Below are 19001 nucleotides of genomic sequence, written 5' to 3' on the forward strand. Positions count from 1 at the left end.
TTGGAGTTACGGCACTGTTTTGACCTTTCATTGCAATTTCTGCAAAAGCTATCCAGGCTGCGTCCACAAATGTGTCTTTTGTTGGAACTATTGTAAAGTTGGACAGGTTTTACAGAACGTCCAACCATCTAAATGTGTCTAGATCGGCTCTCACTGTGATCTGCAGATCTTTTGGTGGCCATTTCTCTGTCCGAACCATGTAAAGAACCATATTTTTAACATGTGAAGCATTTCTTCATATTTCTTCAGTGTATATAGTCACATAGTCAGTGTACATACTCATACAGTCAGTGTATATAGTCACATAGTCAGTGTACATACTCATACAGTCAGTGTATATAGTCACATAGTCAGTATATATAGTCACATAGTCAGTGTACATACTCATACAGTCAGTGTATATAGTCAGTGTATATACTCACATAGTCAGTGTATATCCTCACAGTCAGTGTATACTCACATAGTCAGTGTAAACTATAGAAACACATAGAAAGTATATATACTTATTTAATTAGTGTGTGTATATAGTCATATAGTCAGTGTTCATACTCATATAGTTAGTGTATATACCCATATAGTCAGTGTATATAGTCATATAGTCAGTGCATATGCTCACATAGTCAGTGTATATAGTCAAATAGTCAGTGCATAGTCAATGCATAAACTCATATAGTCATATAGTTAGTGGTTATAGTTATAGTCAGTGTACATACTCATATAGTCAGTGTATATACTCATATAGTAAGTGTATATACTTATTAAGCTAATGTATATTCTCATATAGTTAGTGTATATACCCATATAGTAAATGTATATACTCATTAAGCTAGTGTATATTCTCATATAGTTAGTGTATATACCCATATAGTATGTGTATATAGTCATATAGTCAGTGTTTATACTCATATAGTAAGTGTATATACTTATTAAGCTAGTGTATATTCTCATATAGTTAGTGTATATACCCATATAGTAAATGTATATACTCATTAAGCTAGTGTATATTCTCATATAGTTAGTGTATATACCCATATAGTGTGTGTATATAGTCATATAGTCAGTGTTTATAGTCATATAATCAGTCTATGTACTATGGTGTTGAGCTGTCAGGGGGCAATGTGGGGCAAAGCAAAGTGAGCTGAATGGTGGTGGTGGGGGGGGGGGGGTTAGAGTATATATTATAATATATATAATATATAGTATAATAGGGTTCTTCAAACTCTCACATCTCTGTTAGAAACATGGACCCAAAAGTTCTTTATGGAACCAAATGTGGTTCTTCTATGGCATCACAAGCACCTGGTTTAACTGGTTTAATGGTATAATGGGAGGTATAGGACATGCCAGGCTCCTATAGGACCAGCAGCTGGTAGCTCAGCCCGAGAGCTTAACTGGCACCAAAGTGCAAGTGAGTCCACTGCACTAGTGCCACCTACTGCCTTGACTGGACAAACAGTACTGAGCAAAAGTTTTAGTCCCCTGTGAAAATAAAGTAAAAGCTGCTTATTTGGGCAGAAAGTGTTAGATAGCTGCTAGATAGCAACAAAGGCTAAACTTGGAGAAGTAACGCTCCACACTTGATTAGGAGAAATGAGGGCAGGCGAGCGACACTGGCGCAAGTTCACCCCTTCACTCAACAGGTCTCTGAGCCAGCCTGGACCATGGCGACGAGTGGGCAAGGCCAGGGGGGGTGGAGTGTGTTTCCCTTCCACTGTGTGAAGGTTGCTTTGTGGGCAGCGGCGGGGCGCACACAGCCGGACGGAAAAGGCATCTGCGCTCTTTGTCGAGTCTTAACACAAATTCTGCTCAGAGCTGTTGCTATGGCCACAGCGAACAGTGGCTTGTCGGTGGAGAAGGGGCCATGATGAAGAGCAGGAGGAGGAGGAGGAGGAGGATGGCTAACAATAGGGAAAAAATTCCTGATTTCAGACGCTGCACTCTGGCAAGAGCAAGAGAGCGAGTGGGTGGGTGGATGGATGGAAGTTTGCTCACTCACTCACTCACTCACTCACTCTCTCTTTTTTTCTTGCTCACACTCTCTCGTCCGGCCCACGCTTGGCTTCCGGCCAGAGGGCATCCAGTAGCAGGTGAATGCGATCTCTCTCTCTCTCTCTCTCTCTCTCTCTCTCTCTCTCGCTGCTCAGAAAAGCTTTGACTACACTTCACAGAGGCATGGAAATGCAGATAGGCACATACAGCACAAACCAGCAGCAGCAGCAGCAGATCAGCAGAACTGACCTGAGAGCAGCATGTTCCGCTGGCAGTCTCTCAGTCTCAGTACAGCTCAGTGTGAAGACTTGTGGGGAGTGGCGGTGGGGAGGGGGTGAAGTGGGACAGATGACCAATATGACATTTGGTAGAAATGTCACAAACACCAGAGCAGAACGGCCAGGGCCGCCCAATTGAGGGCGGGGGGTAGTGGTGGGTTCATGGGAGTTAGGCCTGAGACTGACAGGAGTCCTAAAGGAGTGCTAAAATTCATTATTAATAATTAATCATTCGTATTAATTAAGTATTTTGGAACAATTGTTAGAGTTTTGAGGGTCATCTTTTTTTATAAGGTCTAAAATCCCTGGCAGGGCTGGATACCGATACTGTTATTGGTACCTGGAATTTGGCACTAGTACTCTATGGTACTTTTTTCGGTACTTTACCTCTAAATTTGAACATTTTACATCTGAAGTCCCTTCAGATGTGTCTTTCACACACTCCCACATCCACACACTCACACACCACTGCTTCTGGACACAATCATTAAATGCTGGCAGCCTGTATCACCTTGTGTTCTAAGAGAAGACCCATCGAAGAATGGGCAGTATTGAGCTGTGGGCTCCGCTGGCTGAAGGCCACTTTGTTGGCCAAACTTCTTAAATGTTAACATTTTTTAATTTTTTTTATATTTATTTATTTATTAGTTATACATTTTCTGCTAGTCTCTGCTAGTTTTGCACTGTTCTGATACTCACTATGCTGGGTGAGTGATGCACTGTCAGTCAGTGTGTATCAGTGTGTTTCTGCTTAGTGGTGTTAAAAGTCTTTAGTCTGCTTCCCCCAAGAGGCTCATTAGTAGCTTTGGCTGAGTTTGAATCAGATATGGTAAAAACTGGCAAAGACTGACGACATATTCTCTATCGGAACGAGCAGTGAAATCCGACACGGCGGTCCTGCAGCCGTGCACGTGGTCCAATTCCTAATACAGACCATAGAGGATTGACAGCCCTAGTAGAATCATACATGCTTAACAGTGGCAGAGATGCCCCCTCTTAAAGGTGACAGGAGGGTGATTTAGGGTGCTTTCACACCTACCTTGTTTGATCTGGACCTTCTGACTTTTCAAATTGGTGTAAATGAGGTGGTCTCGGCCTAGACCAACTGAACCATGCTTTGGTTCACTTTTTTGGATGGTTCAGACATTCGGACCAATTACAAAGTTGAGTGGGGCCATCAGGACTCATTAAACAATAGAAGAAGAAAGAGAACCGGTGTTATGCCAAAATCTGACCCCCAGCATTATGGGCGCAACAGGCTAACCCTTATTTATGAACAGAAATGGAAGGAGTACAAGGGGTAATGTGGGTGTATTCGATGGGAGTCGGATTCTGGCAGGCAGGCAGAAGTTGGCACAACACCTAGAAAGGCAACTCGCTGAATTGACAAAACTTTGACGTCCAGCGTCCAGCGCCCTTCTGTGCCCTTGATGTTGACGGTGCTCAGCCGCTAACCTTGTTTTGGACCTTAGAGCAATAAACCACCTATTCAGGCTATAGCAGATTAGCTCCGCCCACTCATACTGAAACTATAAGGAGCGTAAGGCGAGTGAGGCCCAGTACAGAACAGCCAATCAGAACAGACCTTGTGTGATACCCAATATGGTACAGAATCTGTATTTTCCTTAGAGCCTATCGTACACCGGACAACTGGAGAAATGATGACCTACAGAACTCGCCCTCCCCCGTTCCCCGTCTCTAGGTCTTTCACACACTCCCACATCCACACACTCACACACCACTGCTTCTGGACACAATCATTAAATGCTGGCAGCCTGTATCACCTTGTGTTTTGAGAGAAGACCCATCGAAGAATGGGCAGTATTGAGCTGTGGGCTCCGCTGGCTGAAGGCCACTTTGTTGGCTGTTGACTCTCTCATGCGGGATCTCCCAACCCCCCTTTCCCCATGAAGTCCACACTGGACAATCAGCGTCTCTCAGCACTGTGTGAGAAGAAGTGTGTGTTGTCTGCCTGCTCATGCCAGTTGTATCTTGGAGACCACGCCATACAGCTCCATGCCTCCTATGGTCTATGGTCTTAATGTCAGTTGCCCCTCTGGGTTCTACCCTGGTACAACACCACGGGTTCCAGCAGAGCGATATGAAGTATGGCTATACCACACAAGACCCCATCCACTCATCTCTATGGAAACCCAGGCACTTCATGAATACCATGACAAGCAGACAAAAGCTGGAGAGTGCAATCAATGGGGATTGTTGTGGTTATGTAACTGGGACAGATCGGCACTCACACTGCGTTCTATGGCCTTTTCACCAGTCACATAAATCCTGTGTGTTTTTTAAGGCTTTCTCCGAGCACAAGGTCCATGTTTGGGAGCCAAAGGACTCCCTATTGCATGGGAAAAGTGCTGAGGCATAACAGGTCATTTACATTACCTTGGTGCCAGGACAGAAAACGGTGTAGTTGCTGGTGTGTTGAAGCTCAAAGGGCTCATTGCAATCAGGCAACCAGGAGTGGCTGGTCCATTTTTGACATTGTAAGCAAACAGGAACCCAGAATTTCTTTGGTTCCTGAAAGAACCTCGTTGGATTCATTGTTGTAAATGAGATATGCAAGTGTGGAGAATCACGAGAATGTCCGAGAAGGCTTTAGACTAGTTAAACATTGTTTAGAACCACATATCCAAGCCAAGAACCATCTAGGAACCTTCTGTCTGAAAAGGTGTCCTGATAACCATACAACCATGACAACAACCATTCAACCTCAAACCATATAACCAAGCTTAGCATCCTTCAGAAACATCTAAGAAGTGTGTGTGTCCAAGCTGAGAACCACATAGGTATCTTTATGTCTAAGACATTTTCTCTAGAACCATGTGTCCAAGCCAAGAACCTCTTAGGAACCTGGATGTCACAGCAGCTTTCCCTAGAACCACCTAACCAAGCCACAGACCATTCAGGAACTTTTTTTTACTAGAAACGATTGTCCAAATCGAGAACCTTCTAGGAACCTTTAGAGACACTTTCTTTAGAACCATATTACAAAGCCATGCACCATTCGGGAACGTCAAAGATGTTTTTCCCCGAGACTATCATTCCAGAACATCAAAGCGTTTGTTTCCTTAAAACCATCTAACCAAGCCAAGAACCCTTCAGGAACTTTTAAGAGGTTTTCCAAGAACAATATGTCCAGGCCAAGAACCTCCTAGGAACCTTTATATCGAATATGTTTCGCTAGAAGCATACAACAAAGCCAAGAATCATTCAGGGACTTGTAAGAAGAAGAACCTTCTCTTAGAACAGTATGTACAAGCCAGAAACCTCCTAGGAACCTTGATGGCAATAAGGTTTAGAACCATATGTCCAAGCCAAGAACCTCTTGATGTCAAAGACATTTTGCTAGAACCATCTAACCAAGCCAAAAATCATTCAGGATCTTCAAAGAGTTTTTCCTAGAACAATATGTCCAAGCCGAGAACCTCGTAGGAACCTTGATGGCCATAAGTTCTTTCAGAGAACCATATCTCCAAGCCAAGAACCTCTTGATGTCAAAGACATTTTGCTAGAACCATACAACTAAGCCAAAAATCATTCAGGATCTTCAAAGAGTTTTTCCTAGAACAATATGTCCAAGCCGAGAACCTCATAGGAACCTTGATGGCAATAAGGTTTTTCAGAGAACCATATGTCCAAGCCAAGAACCATTCACTTCAAAGTGTGCGTTTACTTAAAACCATCTAATCAAGCCAAGAATCATTTAGGAACTTCAAAGAGGTCTTTTCTAGAGGCATATGTCCAGGCCAAGAATTTCCTAGGAACCTTTTTGTCAAATACTTTTCTGATAGAACCATACAACCAAGCCAATAATCATTCACAAACTTCTAACAAGAACCTTTTCCTAGAACAGTATGTACAAGCCAAGAACCTCCTAGGAACCTTTGCTAAAACCATACAACCAAGTCCAGAATCATTCAGGAACTTACAAGAGTTATTTCCTAGAACCATATGTCCAAGCCAAAAACCTCCTAGGAACCTTGATGGCCATAGGTTTTTTCAGAGAACCATATCTCCAAGCCAAGAACCTCTTGATGTCAAAGACATTTTGCTAGAACCATACAACTAAGCCAAGAATCATTCAGGAACTTCTAAGAACAAGAACCTTTTTCAATAACAGTATGTACAAGCCAAGAACCTCCTAGGAACCTTGATGGCCATAAAGTTTTTATGAGAACCATATGTCCAAGCCAAGAACCTCTTGATATCAAAGACATTTTGCTAGAACAATACAACCAAACCAAGAATCATTCAAGAACTTCTTAGAGGACGTCTAAACCCTAGAAGCTGTCAGTGCCCAGCTGACTCATTGAATGTGGTCATTCTGTGTAGGCCTTTGAGGAGGTCACATTTAGGTTAAGTGGTCATTAGCGACGGCTTGACTGAGACACTTATTCCTCCATACTTGTCTTTGTCTTGCGGCGAAAAGATTACCGTAGGACAGATTACTTTAAGTGGTACTATAACCCTTATTGCTCGTTACCCCAACACACCCTGGAAGACATGCAGTGGGCTGTGGTCAGCTCGTGTCCTCATGAGTCAGGTCCAGAGCTATTCTACATACTATATACCGCCCGGATATCTGATCAATGGCGGTATAGAGATTTCACATATATGACAGAATAATATATGGCATTCACTTATTTCCAAAACATCAATTGTGAATACACATATATATGTATATATATGGACAAAAGTATTGGGACACCTGCTCGTTGACGGTTTCTTCTGAAATCAAGGGTAATAAAATATAGAGTCTATCCTGCTTTTGTTGGAGTTATTGTCTCTAATGTCCAGAGAAGAAGACTTTCTACTAGATTTGGGAGGAGCATTGCTGTGAGGATTTGATTGCATTCATCTCATCATCCCCAACTTCCGCAACTCAAACAACTCCACAGCTCAAGGGTATTAGGCAGCATGGTGCCAACAGGTTCATGTTGATCTGCCTCAGAGAGTCCTATTCTATTGGCACTAGACAAGCCGTGTGTGTGCATTTGCACAGCTGTGTCAGTAATGGGACCTAAATGCAACATAAAGTAGCTGAATGTATTCGTTAAAAGGGGTGTCCACAAATATTTGGACATATAGTGTATTTTGAAATACTGTATGATCCACATTAGCAACCTAGCAGCTAACCAGTGGTCACTGCACCACTATGCCATGCAGCAATCAGCAGAACACACCGGACTGACCTCGCTAAGTGACGTGCAGTGAGATTATATTCTGTGAGGCGGCCGCCCGCCTACTCTGGCGCTCCGTCATCCATTAGACAACGTTGCGAGCGCTTAGACCCACATTCTAATCACGCTTCTCTGACTAAGAGGATTCTGGACAGCCACGTCCTGCAGCACCAACACGTGTCCAATCAGTGACGATCCAGCAGATCACAGATATTGTGGAGCCAAAATGAGCCAAGCTGCACTATATATGTCCAAATGTTTGTGGACACCCCTTCTAATGAATGCAATCAGATGCAATCACACACACACACACACATACACACGGACAGCTTGTCTAATGCAAGCAGAGAAGCCCTGCTAATAGAGGAGGATGACCTACATTGGGTTATTGAAACATACTGACATACATTATTTGGACGAAAGTATTTGGACACCTGCTCATTCACAGTTTCTTTTGAAATCAAGGGCCTTAAAAAAGAGTGTATCCTGCTTTTGTTGGAGTAACTGTCTCTACTGTCCAGGGAAGAAGACTTTCTACTAGATTTTGGAGGAGCATTGCTGTGAGGATTTGATTGCACAAGTATTAAGTGAAGCACCACCATCTATCATTCCAGAGAACGCAGCTTAATGCTCGGGGGCTTTATACCCCTCTACTAGCACATAGGTTCATGTCTATCTGCTCCAGAAAGTCCAGAAAAATTTGTAGTCCTTCTCTACAACAGTCAGCAATGGCTACAACTTTAAAGTAGCTGAATGCATTCATTAGAAGGGGTGTCCACAAACATTTGGCCGTATATATATCGGCCCGTATCTGTTGTGTACAAGTGGAATAGCCAAAGCCGATTTTCTGCTCAGTTTGTAAGAAAGGGGTCTGGAAGCTCCATCCTCACAGACTGGAATCATGAGCCGCTGTTTCTAATCCCATGTATGAAGAGTTGATTTCTCCAGGCTGGAGCCTTCCAACCATCTGGAGTGCGACAACCCACACGATTACACACAGATTTCAGCGAGGCTGGAGGGTAAGGAGAATATGCACATGATTTATTATTATCACAGCATTACTACCATGCCTTCACATGGCTTTATGCACTGTAAACCGCCACACGGCCGTGAAACGGTGCATAAATGGGTCACCTGGTAGAAGATCTGCAAAAGGCAGCTGAATCTACAAATACGCCACACAACCGTCCCGTCTTCCACGGTAACTGTGTGGCCAAAGCTACAAGTGAAATGAACACCAAATGTTCTCAGCACATGTTCACGAAGTGGTAGACCATCTGTGGTGGGATTGATGATAGTGGGTTGGACTGTGTGGAAGACAGAGGTTGCACTCCTGAAACCGAAGCCTGTGCATCAGAATCGGGTGGAGAATCCAGAGAGCTCCACCTTGGGGATGTCCTTCTCGTTTTTGAAAACAGCTCGGGTGATGCGGCTGCTGGGGCTTCCCTCCTTACTCAGCCACACCTTCCTGCGGAGAACGACAAACCCAACCTTAGACCTCGGTGGACCCACACTCGTAAAATGAGGAGGCATCAGAGGGATCGTTAGAGGAATCACCGTTGGTACCATATAGAACCACGTTTGTCTCAACTAAGGTTCCTCAGACATCTTAAAGGTTAGATGAGGAACCACCACCCTGACCAGAGAGCTTTGTCAGTTGTGGTAGGTCAGTGGCTTTGGCCATCAGCTTGAATGCCTTGTATATTATATGGACAAAAGTATTGGGACACCTGTTCATTCACTGTGTCTTCACAAACCAAGGGCCTTGATCCTGCTTTTGTTGGAGTAACTGTCTCTACAGTCCAGGGAAGAAGACATTCTACTAGAATTTGGAGGAGGAGCATTGCTGTGAGGATTTGATTGAGGTCAACTTACCAGCTGAATGCTGGGGGGCTTTCTACCCCTCCTCTAGCCCACGCCTGGCATTATTAGGCAGCATGGTGGCAATAGGTTCATGTTTGTTTATGTGCTCCAGAGAGTCCTATTGTATTGGCAGTACTTCTCTACAGGGACTGGACAAGCTGTGTGTGTGCAGCTTAAAGTAGCCGAATGCATTCACTACAAGGGGTGTCCACAAACATTTGGACAGATATGAAAGGCTGTAACGTCTGTGTGACTTGATCCAAGCAAATTCCCTTCAATTAACATGACTATAATTACACACATGAAGAAGGAGGGGTGTGTATTTCCATCATGGGCCAGATACCACAGGACACCTTCAGAGGTCTTGTAGAGTCCACGCCTTGATAGGTCAGCGTGTTGGCAGTATTGCAACGCCTGGTCTTTCTCCTGACCAATCAAGGGTATTAAAAAAGAGTTAATTCTGCTAATTATGAAGACTTGCTGTGAGGATTTGATTGCATTCAGCGACAAAAGCAATGTTAGTGAGGTCAGGATGCTGGATAATCACCACCCCACCTCATCATCCCCAACTCCCCAGCTCATCCCAAAAGCACTGGGCCATCATTCCAGAGAGCACAGTTCTTCCACTGCCCACAGCTCAATGCTGGGTGGGGCTTTATATACCCCCCTAGCCAAATTTCATTCACCGCTAGCCACATTAGCCACATTTTAGGGTGAGGTATAGTCTGAGATCAAGAAGTAAAAGTCTTCAGCTGGCTGTAGAACACATCAGGGAATAAGGTCGCTAGCAGCATGCTAACACAGCATATAGGTCTGTGAGGCCTGGAACAGACAGCTGCAGTATGTAGATGAGTGCATCCCAAGCTGGCATTGCACAGCAGTGGACCTACCCAGAACACCTGCTTGTGAGATTTTCGATTGACAGGCCAGGGTGGGATCACAAACACACACCCACTCACACACACATGAGCACACTAGTGCTAGCATGGTTCGCCCCAACACACACCGAAGCGGCCGGTTTAGCAGCAATTTAGCAGCTTAAGGCTAAGTCACATGGAACATCTGGGACCAATCTAATCCCCTTTCATTTCCCCAAATGAGGCGGAGGATTGCGCTCCACAAATGTGTCAGGGTCAGGCATGTTGTTGGTGGTACGAAGTCGGCACAAACATGTATGATGCAGCAGATTAGGAATTATAGAGCAGGCCACAGATGCACAACATCAGATTTACTAGGGTGACCAAACCCCCTCGTTTCCTGGACATGTCCTCGCTTTGGGACCTAATAATATTTGACTGCATCAAATATCCAGGATTTTGCATTGTTTTAATGTCAGCATTTGCTTCTAGTCATACGTTCTGTGGACAGTCTTCCTTCAGGGCTCTGAGTGGCTCGTGGCGCGATGGCCTGGGAGTCGCGAGTTGGAACCCCAAGCCATGAGTCACAATTGAGTCATAATTGAGTCATCATTGAGTCACAATTGAGTCATTATTGAGTCATCATTGAGTCATAAGTTGTCATTGAGTCACAATTGAGTCACAATTGAGTCATCATTGGGTCATCACTGAGTCACAATTGAGTCATCATTGACTCACAATTGAGTCATCATTGACTCACAATTGAGTCAATGATGCAGCCAAAGTCTGAGAGAGCACAATTGGCTGAGCTCTCTCCAGGTGGGTAGATGGCTCTCTCTCTCCCCTCGTCACTCTTACAGTGATGTTGGCCGGTGTCGTGACACATCCTATCCCCTCTGATTGTCATCTTACAATACGTTAGCCAGCCGATGTAGCTAGCCTGCTATTTGTTAGCCAGCAGAGCTGGTCCACCCCCTTGACTGTATTAGCTATCATGCTACTAGTTAGCCAGCCAAGATGCCCCCCCCCCACCCTTCACCCTTTCATTTAGTGTTGGTTATTTTATTTATTATCGCTTTATTATTTTATTTGGATCCCAAATAAAGCGTGGCATAGCAACAATAATATTATATCATTGAATTTGCTAATAAGTGATTAACGTTTAATCAATAAAGTTAAATAGCGACGTTTTATCCAGATAAAAGCCGCGTGAAGATAGACAATTAACCAATGGAACAGTCGAGGGGATAGGATGTGTCACAACACCGGCACAAAATCTGATAGCTGCTATTAGCTGTTAGCCCAATGCTTTCATCCGTGTGTTAGCTGGCAATGGCGCATTGATGGCTGGCTTTGCATGTATGGAAGGAGGCATGTGTGAAGTCCCTACCCTCCTAGTGTCAGAGCACTGCTAGTGCTAGGGGGAGCTACGAGCTACGGGTGGGTTAACTGACAGAGAGCAGCACAGGGAGACTGACCACAGTCTAGAAAGACCTCAACACAATTATAGATAAACAGCAGGGCAGAGAGGAAGCTGGGGGTTCATGGCCGAACCCCCGTAACAACACGCTCACTGCCCTAATACTGCGCACCTGTGGCTGATCAGGACAACGAGCCCCAGGTGGGACATTAAACACCCGGCTCAGCCCTTACACAGAGAGAGGAGCACAGGGGTCTGACAATTAAGGCCTATTTGGAGCCCACTGGTCACTGGCCATCCTAACCACAGTGGACACCCTTGCTAAATATGGTATATCTCGATGGCTAAGATGAACACTAGCACTGCCACATGCTCTGAAATTTGCCCTCCATATTTCACCTCTCAGATGTGTTGTCCTCCAGCTCTGGAGCCACTCTCAGTTTTCAGAATTCTTGTCTGGGTCCAGTCTTAGCCGGCGTAAGTGAATTAGCCCGGTCAGACGAGCCTCAGAGAAGGAATAATCGAATCAGTCTAAAGCTGCAAGAAAAGAGGAGCTGTTTGTGGACAGTGGGGTCTGAGAGCACCCGTCTCTGCATTCCTGCTTTATGAGGACATATTATATTTATATTGCCCAATATCGCCTAGGTCCCCCTCGTGCTCTGACCGGCCGAGGCATGGACTCCACAAGACCTCTGAAAATGTCCTGTGGTGTCTGGCACCAAGACCAAGACCACCAACATTAGCAGCAGATGAGCCTTGGGTGCCCATGACCTTCTCACTGGTTCACCAGTTGGCGGAACACCCCATAAGGCTTGACTAAAGTTTTGGAGATGTTCTGACCCTAGAACGTTGTCTAGAACATCCTAGCTTGTATGTAGAGCTGGTGTGGAGGAAAGAGAAGGGAAGAGAGGAACCAGTAGAAACAGAGCAGATCTGTTTGGGTGGAACTGCTCTCCGGAGCACAGATGGCCTGGAGCCTGGCGCTGTAATCCCTCCTAACCGCTCATACAATAATGCCCTTAGCTGATGCCCTCATTGTGCTTGGCTGATGTTCTAATGCCCAGCATCTCCAGCACAGCCAGCTGTTCCACTGCTGGAATGACAGCTGGGACAAGTATGAGCTGCATAGTGGCATCGGTCTGTAGGTGGTGACTCAACTGCATCAATATTTACTTGATTACTGTAGGATCCAGTAATGTTTATTATATATAATGTCTGTTGTTTTCAGATTTAAACTGTGGAGAAGTTTGAGACGTTGTTGTGCACTGAATCATTTCCGTAAGAATTGAGTCATCTTCGTTAGTACAGTTTGGTACAGGTGGTGTTTCTTTTAGTAAATCAGCAGATTAAGATTTGTACCTAATCTGATTAATGGCAGAAACCCAAAGACTCACCTGTTATTTCTATTATTAAGTGGAACAGCCATCTAAGCATTGGTCATCATCAGGAGATCACCAGTTCGGCTCCTGGTGATGCCACAGCTATCCATGGCGGGTAGCCCCAACGGACAACAAGCAATCAATGATAACTCAATGACGAATCAATGACAGTGATGATTCAAATGACAATGATGACTCAGTTGTGACTCAATGATGACTCAATTGTGACTCAATTGTGACTCAAATGTGATTCAATTGTGACTCAATTATGACTCAATTATGACTCAATGGTGACTCAATTGTGATTCAATGATGACTCAATGATGACTCAATTGTGAGTCAATGATGACTCAATTGTAACTCATTGATGACTCAATTATGACTCAATGATGACTCAATTGTGACTCAATGATGACTCAATTGTGACTCAATGAAGACTCAATGATGACTCAATTGTGAGTCAATGATGACTCAATTGTGAGTCAATGATGACTCAATTGTGACTCAGTGATGACCCAATGATGACTCAATTGTGACTCAATTGTGACTCAATGACAACTTATGACTCAATTGTGACTCAATTGGGACTCAATGATGACTTAATTATGACTCAATTGTGACTCAATTGTGACTCAAAGATTACTCAATTATGACTCAATTGTGACTCAATTGTGACTCAATGATGACTCAATTGTGACTCAATGATGACTCAATTGTGACTCAGTGATGACCCAATGATGACTCATTTGTCACTCAATGACAACTTATGACTCAATGATGACTCAATTGTGACTCAATGATGACTCAATTGTGACTCAATTGTGACTCAATAATGACTCAATTGTGACTCAATTGGGACTCAATTGTGACTCAATTGTGACTCAATTGTGACTCAATAATGACTCAATTGTGACTCAATTGGGACTCAATGATGACTCAATTGTGACTCTATTGTGACTCAGTTGTGACTTAATGATGACTCAATGGCAACTTAAGGACTCAAAAAGGACCTACAGAGGACAGATGTCCTCATCTCTTCTTCTCCATTTCCCTGTCCTCCTAATGCTAGTCTCTTTTCCTGATTGCACTGTCCTCTTCAGTTCTGGTCTGTCCTGTCCTCCCTGTCCCTCTCACTGCTCTACATATTTCCCTTTTCTCACTTCTCTCATGCCTGCATAAGGAGCTTCAGTATGAATGAAGATTCGCTCTGCAGTCTTCTCCCTCTCCTCAGTCTCTCTTATATAAACGCTGCAAACGTTCTGTTTTCACTGAACATGCCTGTGTCTCCCTCCTCATGCCCACGCTCTAAAAGCCTCCAGCTAGTGTGCCCCTATTTGCTGTTTCTCCTTCAATCCTCCACCCGTTTCTGTTTTTGGTGTCTTTGCTGTTTGATTTGGGTCATGGGGGCCCCTGGGAAAGTGGCGCTGCTAAAATAGGCCGACTGGGCAGTGGGCTGCCTCCCTCAGTGCTGTTAGAAAGCTCGAAAAGACCAAAGAAAAGAAAGAGGAGAGAAGAAAGGGGCACGTCCGATGACCTTGCTGATACTGGGCAGCATCTGCAGACCATTTTCAGGTGATTCAGAGAAACCTTTCCCTTAGCTGAGAAACTCAATGGTGCTCTGCTTCTTCACACACTCCTAAAACGAGTCTTCATGGGTTCTTTAGTAAAGACAAGGCTCTTGTGTAGAACCGTGATAACTCAAATAGTGTTTGAATGGTTAAATGGTTCTTTACCCAGTCTTTAAGAAGGGTCACAGTACCCTTTTCAGTACTACCTAGAACCCTATTTGCATGCACAGAACCATTTAAGCATGCAAAATGTTTTTAGGGTGTCTGCCATAACATTAAAACCACCTGTCTAATATTGTGCAGGTCCCCTTGTGTCATCAAAGCAGCTCTGACCCATGAAGGCATGGACTCCACAAGACTCGAAGACTGAAGGTGTCCTGTGTTATCTAGAGCACCAAGACCACCAAGTCCTGTAAGTGTGAGGTGGGGCCTCCATGAGCATCAAGGAATAACTGGTTGTCCTTCCTTGAACACCTTTTGGTACATACTGACCACTGCATACCGGGAACACCCCACAAGACCCGCCTCCTGATGTGTTGGAGATGTTCTGACCCAGTCGACTACACATCACAGTCTGGTTCTCATCAAAGTGGCTCAAATTCCTACTCTTGCCTTCATCACTAGTGATGACTCAATGATGACTCAATGATGACTCAATTGTGACTCAGTGATGACTCAATGATGACTCAATTGTGACTCAATGATGACTCAATTGTGACTCAATTGTAACTCAATGATGACTCAATTGTGACTCAGTGATGACTCAATTGTGACTCAATTGTGACTCAGTGATGACTCAATTGTGACTCAGTAATGATTCAGTTGTGACTCAATTGTGACTCAATTGTGACTCAGTAATGACTCAATTGTGACTTAGTAATGACTCAATGGTTTGAGCCACTCAAATTCATACCCCTGTCTTCATCACCTTCAAGAACTGACTGTTGACCTGCTGCCTAATCCATCCAGCCCTTAACATTGGAACCAGATCTTCATGTCAGAGTCATCTGTCAGTGGTTTTATTGTTATGGCTGATCAGTGTGTCCTAGCTGCTCGATAACGGGGAAATCTGTGTACATTTGGTACCAAGCCATTAGTTTAAGGCCCAAAAAGCCACTGAAGCGAGTGAAGTGAAGTCAGGTGGGAGGGGTTAATGTTTGCCAGCGAGCTCACCACCATGCGTGAGAGCTAGCCTGGGATAATTGTATGGGGGGGGGGGGGGGGGGGTCTAATTGCTTATCATGATGGGGGGGGGCATATCTGGTTATGGTCAATGAGACCACATAATCTTAAGCCTTTGAACATCACTAAATAGGTCTATCTTCCAGCTGTCCATATTCGGTACTTAGTCAGTCCTGGGATTTGAACTGGTGACCTTCCGGTTGTGCATTCGTGTGTTTTGCTAAATGTGCTGTAATGCAAAGTGTGAGGGGTGATCGAGCAAATTGTGGATTTGCTACTTCCTACAGACTGATACAGTCCACTAGAGGCATGTGGTTCTTCCCAAACATCCAGATTGAGAGATGGTAAATACTGCCCTCTGCTGGCGAGAACGTGTACAGCCTCTTGTTTTTCTATTGTCTATATTTTCAAATTTCTCCTTTTTTCTAATACTAACCTACTTGCAAACCTAGCAAGCATTTCACTTAACCTACACTATATGTCCACATATTTGTGGACACCACTTCTATTGAATGCATTCATCTAAGTTAGCTAAGTTGCACACATTGCTGACACATACACACAGCTTGTCTAGTAGCCTAATGCCAGGGGTGGGCTAGAGGGGTATAGAGGGATGTTGATGATATGATGGAAGGTGGTGCTTCATTCAGTCCTTTTGGGATGAGCTGGGGAGTTGGGGATAATAAGGCTGGGGTGATGATAATCCATCATCCACACCTCACTAATGCTACTTCTGCTGAATGCAATCAAATCCTCACAGCAATACTCCTCCAAAATCTAGTAGAAAGCCTTCTTCCTTCGATAGTTACTCCACAAAAAAAAGACAGACTCTTTCTTACACCCTTGATTTCAGAGGTGTCCCAATACTTTTGTCCATATAGTGTATGAGTACAATATCTGTAAATAGAATCTGCACAGATCCAATCCTAACTATGGTGGTATATGCTAGCTAAACACTAGTCTGTGTGTGTGTGTGTGTGTGTGTGTGTGTGTGTACGTACATTTCATTAACCTGTTGACGGGGTCCCTGCACCTGCCCCATCACTGTCCCCCTGTTGGTGTTCTTCACCCAGCCAACCAGACCCAGGCTGAGGCCTTCTCTCTCTGTGTACTAAGAGACAGACAGACAGACAGACAGGCATCATTAGGCCTCAACTTGCGCTAACGTTCATTCTAAGATTAAGGAAATTATGCAAATTATCATAAATCATCATCACGATAAATTATATTATCATTAATTTCTACTCTATTATAGCTGTAATTTTCTAATGAAGCTATTAGGCATCCTGCTAATAAGTACTTAATTGATCAATAATAATAATAATAATAATAATAATAATAATATAATGTTAAATTAAGAAGTAAAACTCAGTGCTGGGTCAAATTATCCATATACTTGGCTAACTCTTATGACCCCACCTGCTGGGTATGTGTAGCTCAGTGATGCCGGGGTATGTATATATGTATATACCCAGCCAGTCCTCTGGTGCCCTGAAGGAACAATAAACCCACCTGTTCGTAGCCCCCCCCCCAGCCCCCCAGCACTAGCAATGCTCCCAACACTTGGAGAATAAGGACCTTACACCTCCTCCTCCGATACATGTGCCAATCCAGCCACCGGCTCTTTTCCAACTGCCGGCGATGTGGCAGTGGCAGGCAGCCGACGCGCTCTGAGGAAAGCGCCGGGTCCTCAGCTTCGCCGCACCAGCTAACAGTATTAACCCAGTCTGAATTAGAGAGGTTTATACATGTGATAAGAAAACATGAGGTTTACTCACCATACGAAAACACACACCTGAGACACACCAAAGAGAGAAAACACATGAGTATACTGAGTGCACTGTCTGCACCCCAATCAATCAGCCACACACTGTACGAACGTATGATTTTCCAAATACATAAACTGTGAATTGCAGATTCAGCCAAACATCAGATTTACACAAATGTCCCCTACCTTAGTGCATCAGCCAAAGCATGTTTGCAGGGAACACCCTAAAGTCTCACTGTATGGCGATATGGTAATACAGTATATTGGTCTCTATATATTTTACACTATGGACAAAAGTATTGGGACACCTGCATCTACTAGATTTTGGAGCAGCATTGCTGTGATGTTGGATAATCACCACCTCACCTCATCCCAAAAGTACTGGATGGAGCACCACCATCCATCATTCCAGAGAACACTCATTCCTCCACTGCTGGGGGGCTTTAGACCCCTCTAGCCCACGCCTGGCCTGGCATTAGGCAGCATGGTGCCAATAGGTTCATGTTTATTGATCTGCTCCAGAGAGTCCTATTCTACTGGCAGTGTACTTGTGCATTTGCACATCTGTGTCAGCAATGGGTGTGGCTTTTAAGAGGTGAATGCATTCGTTAAAAGGGGTGTCCGCAAACATTTGGACACATAGAGTGTCCTATTTGGTTAGTAGTAGTAGTTAGTGACATTAGCCGTACTGTAGCTCCTGCAGGCTGCAGACTGCTGTACTTATGTAAGAGTGCAGGATTACACGCCAGCTGCTCTGTGAGGCGGCTAAATTAAGAAGAGCTGCTTTCTCCGGCCGTCGGCCGTCTACGGGCCTACAGTCTACAGGCCTACAGTCTACGGGCCTACAGTCTACAAAGTGCAAGACAGTTACAGGAATGCCCATCAGTACACACCCTGAACATGTCCGTATATCTCGAAATCCACCGAGCACAGGTCGCTGCCACTGGAGCTGCTGTCTCCAGACATTGTGAGCCGTGCCGAGACGAGCCGGTGAAGGCTTGGGGTCTTCTGGCGACTGGATCAAGTTACTTTTGCGCTTGGGCTTGACCAGCAAAGAACTATTTAAAGAGGGAGTCACCCTCTGACCAATCAGGCTGTGCTGGCTCAATTGGCTGTGTGCTGCGAATCTGGTTGGATTGAGAATCATCCATCTGCACACGTCCCGTCCCTCTCCAGCAGCTCACAGCAGACTGTGTCTGTAGTCTAGTATGAAGACTGTGTCCGTGGCAGAGACTCAAGAGAGCTGCAGTGAAACGTCCCGACTGAGCCCCACATTTACACTCCAATAAAGCTTATTGATCACACGCCTCTGAAGTCTGACTTTCTGCAGCTTTACAGAACTTCTAGACAACGACTCCTCATATTTTCCTCCATGAAGCTCATGTTGATGCTCAGTAGAGCACAGAGACGCTCCTTTAATAGAGCTGATATTACTGAAATGCTTCATTTTCAATGGGCAGATCTGCAGCTGAAACAGGAGCCTAGTGCAGCCCAACATTTTT

The 19001-nt window shown here is 44.5% G+C and overlaps 1 protein-coding gene across 1 annotated transcript; it reads right to left on the reverse strand.

Moving 5' to 3' along the window:
* Positions 1-8815: 8815 nt before the first annotated feature.
* On the reverse strand, positions 8816-18465 carry LOC140546527 (acylphosphatase-2-like). The gene is made up of 4 exons (XM_072669878.1): positions 18393-18465; positions 17510-17526; positions 16733-16842; positions 8816-8930 (listed from the first exon to the last, which is right to left on the reverse strand). Exons 1-4 carry the CDS (start codon positions 18463-18465, stop codon positions 8816-8818), a joined length of 315 nt encoding a protein of 104 aa, XP_072525979.1.
* Positions 18466-19001: the final 536 nt, after the last annotated feature.

Source organism: Salminus brasiliensis, chromosome 24 (assembly GCF_030463535.1).
Source record: "Salminus brasiliensis chromosome 24, fSalBra1.hap2, whole genome shotgun sequence".
NCBI classification, from domain to species: domain Eukaryota; kingdom Metazoa; phylum Chordata; class Actinopteri; order Characiformes; family Bryconidae; genus Salminus; species Salminus brasiliensis.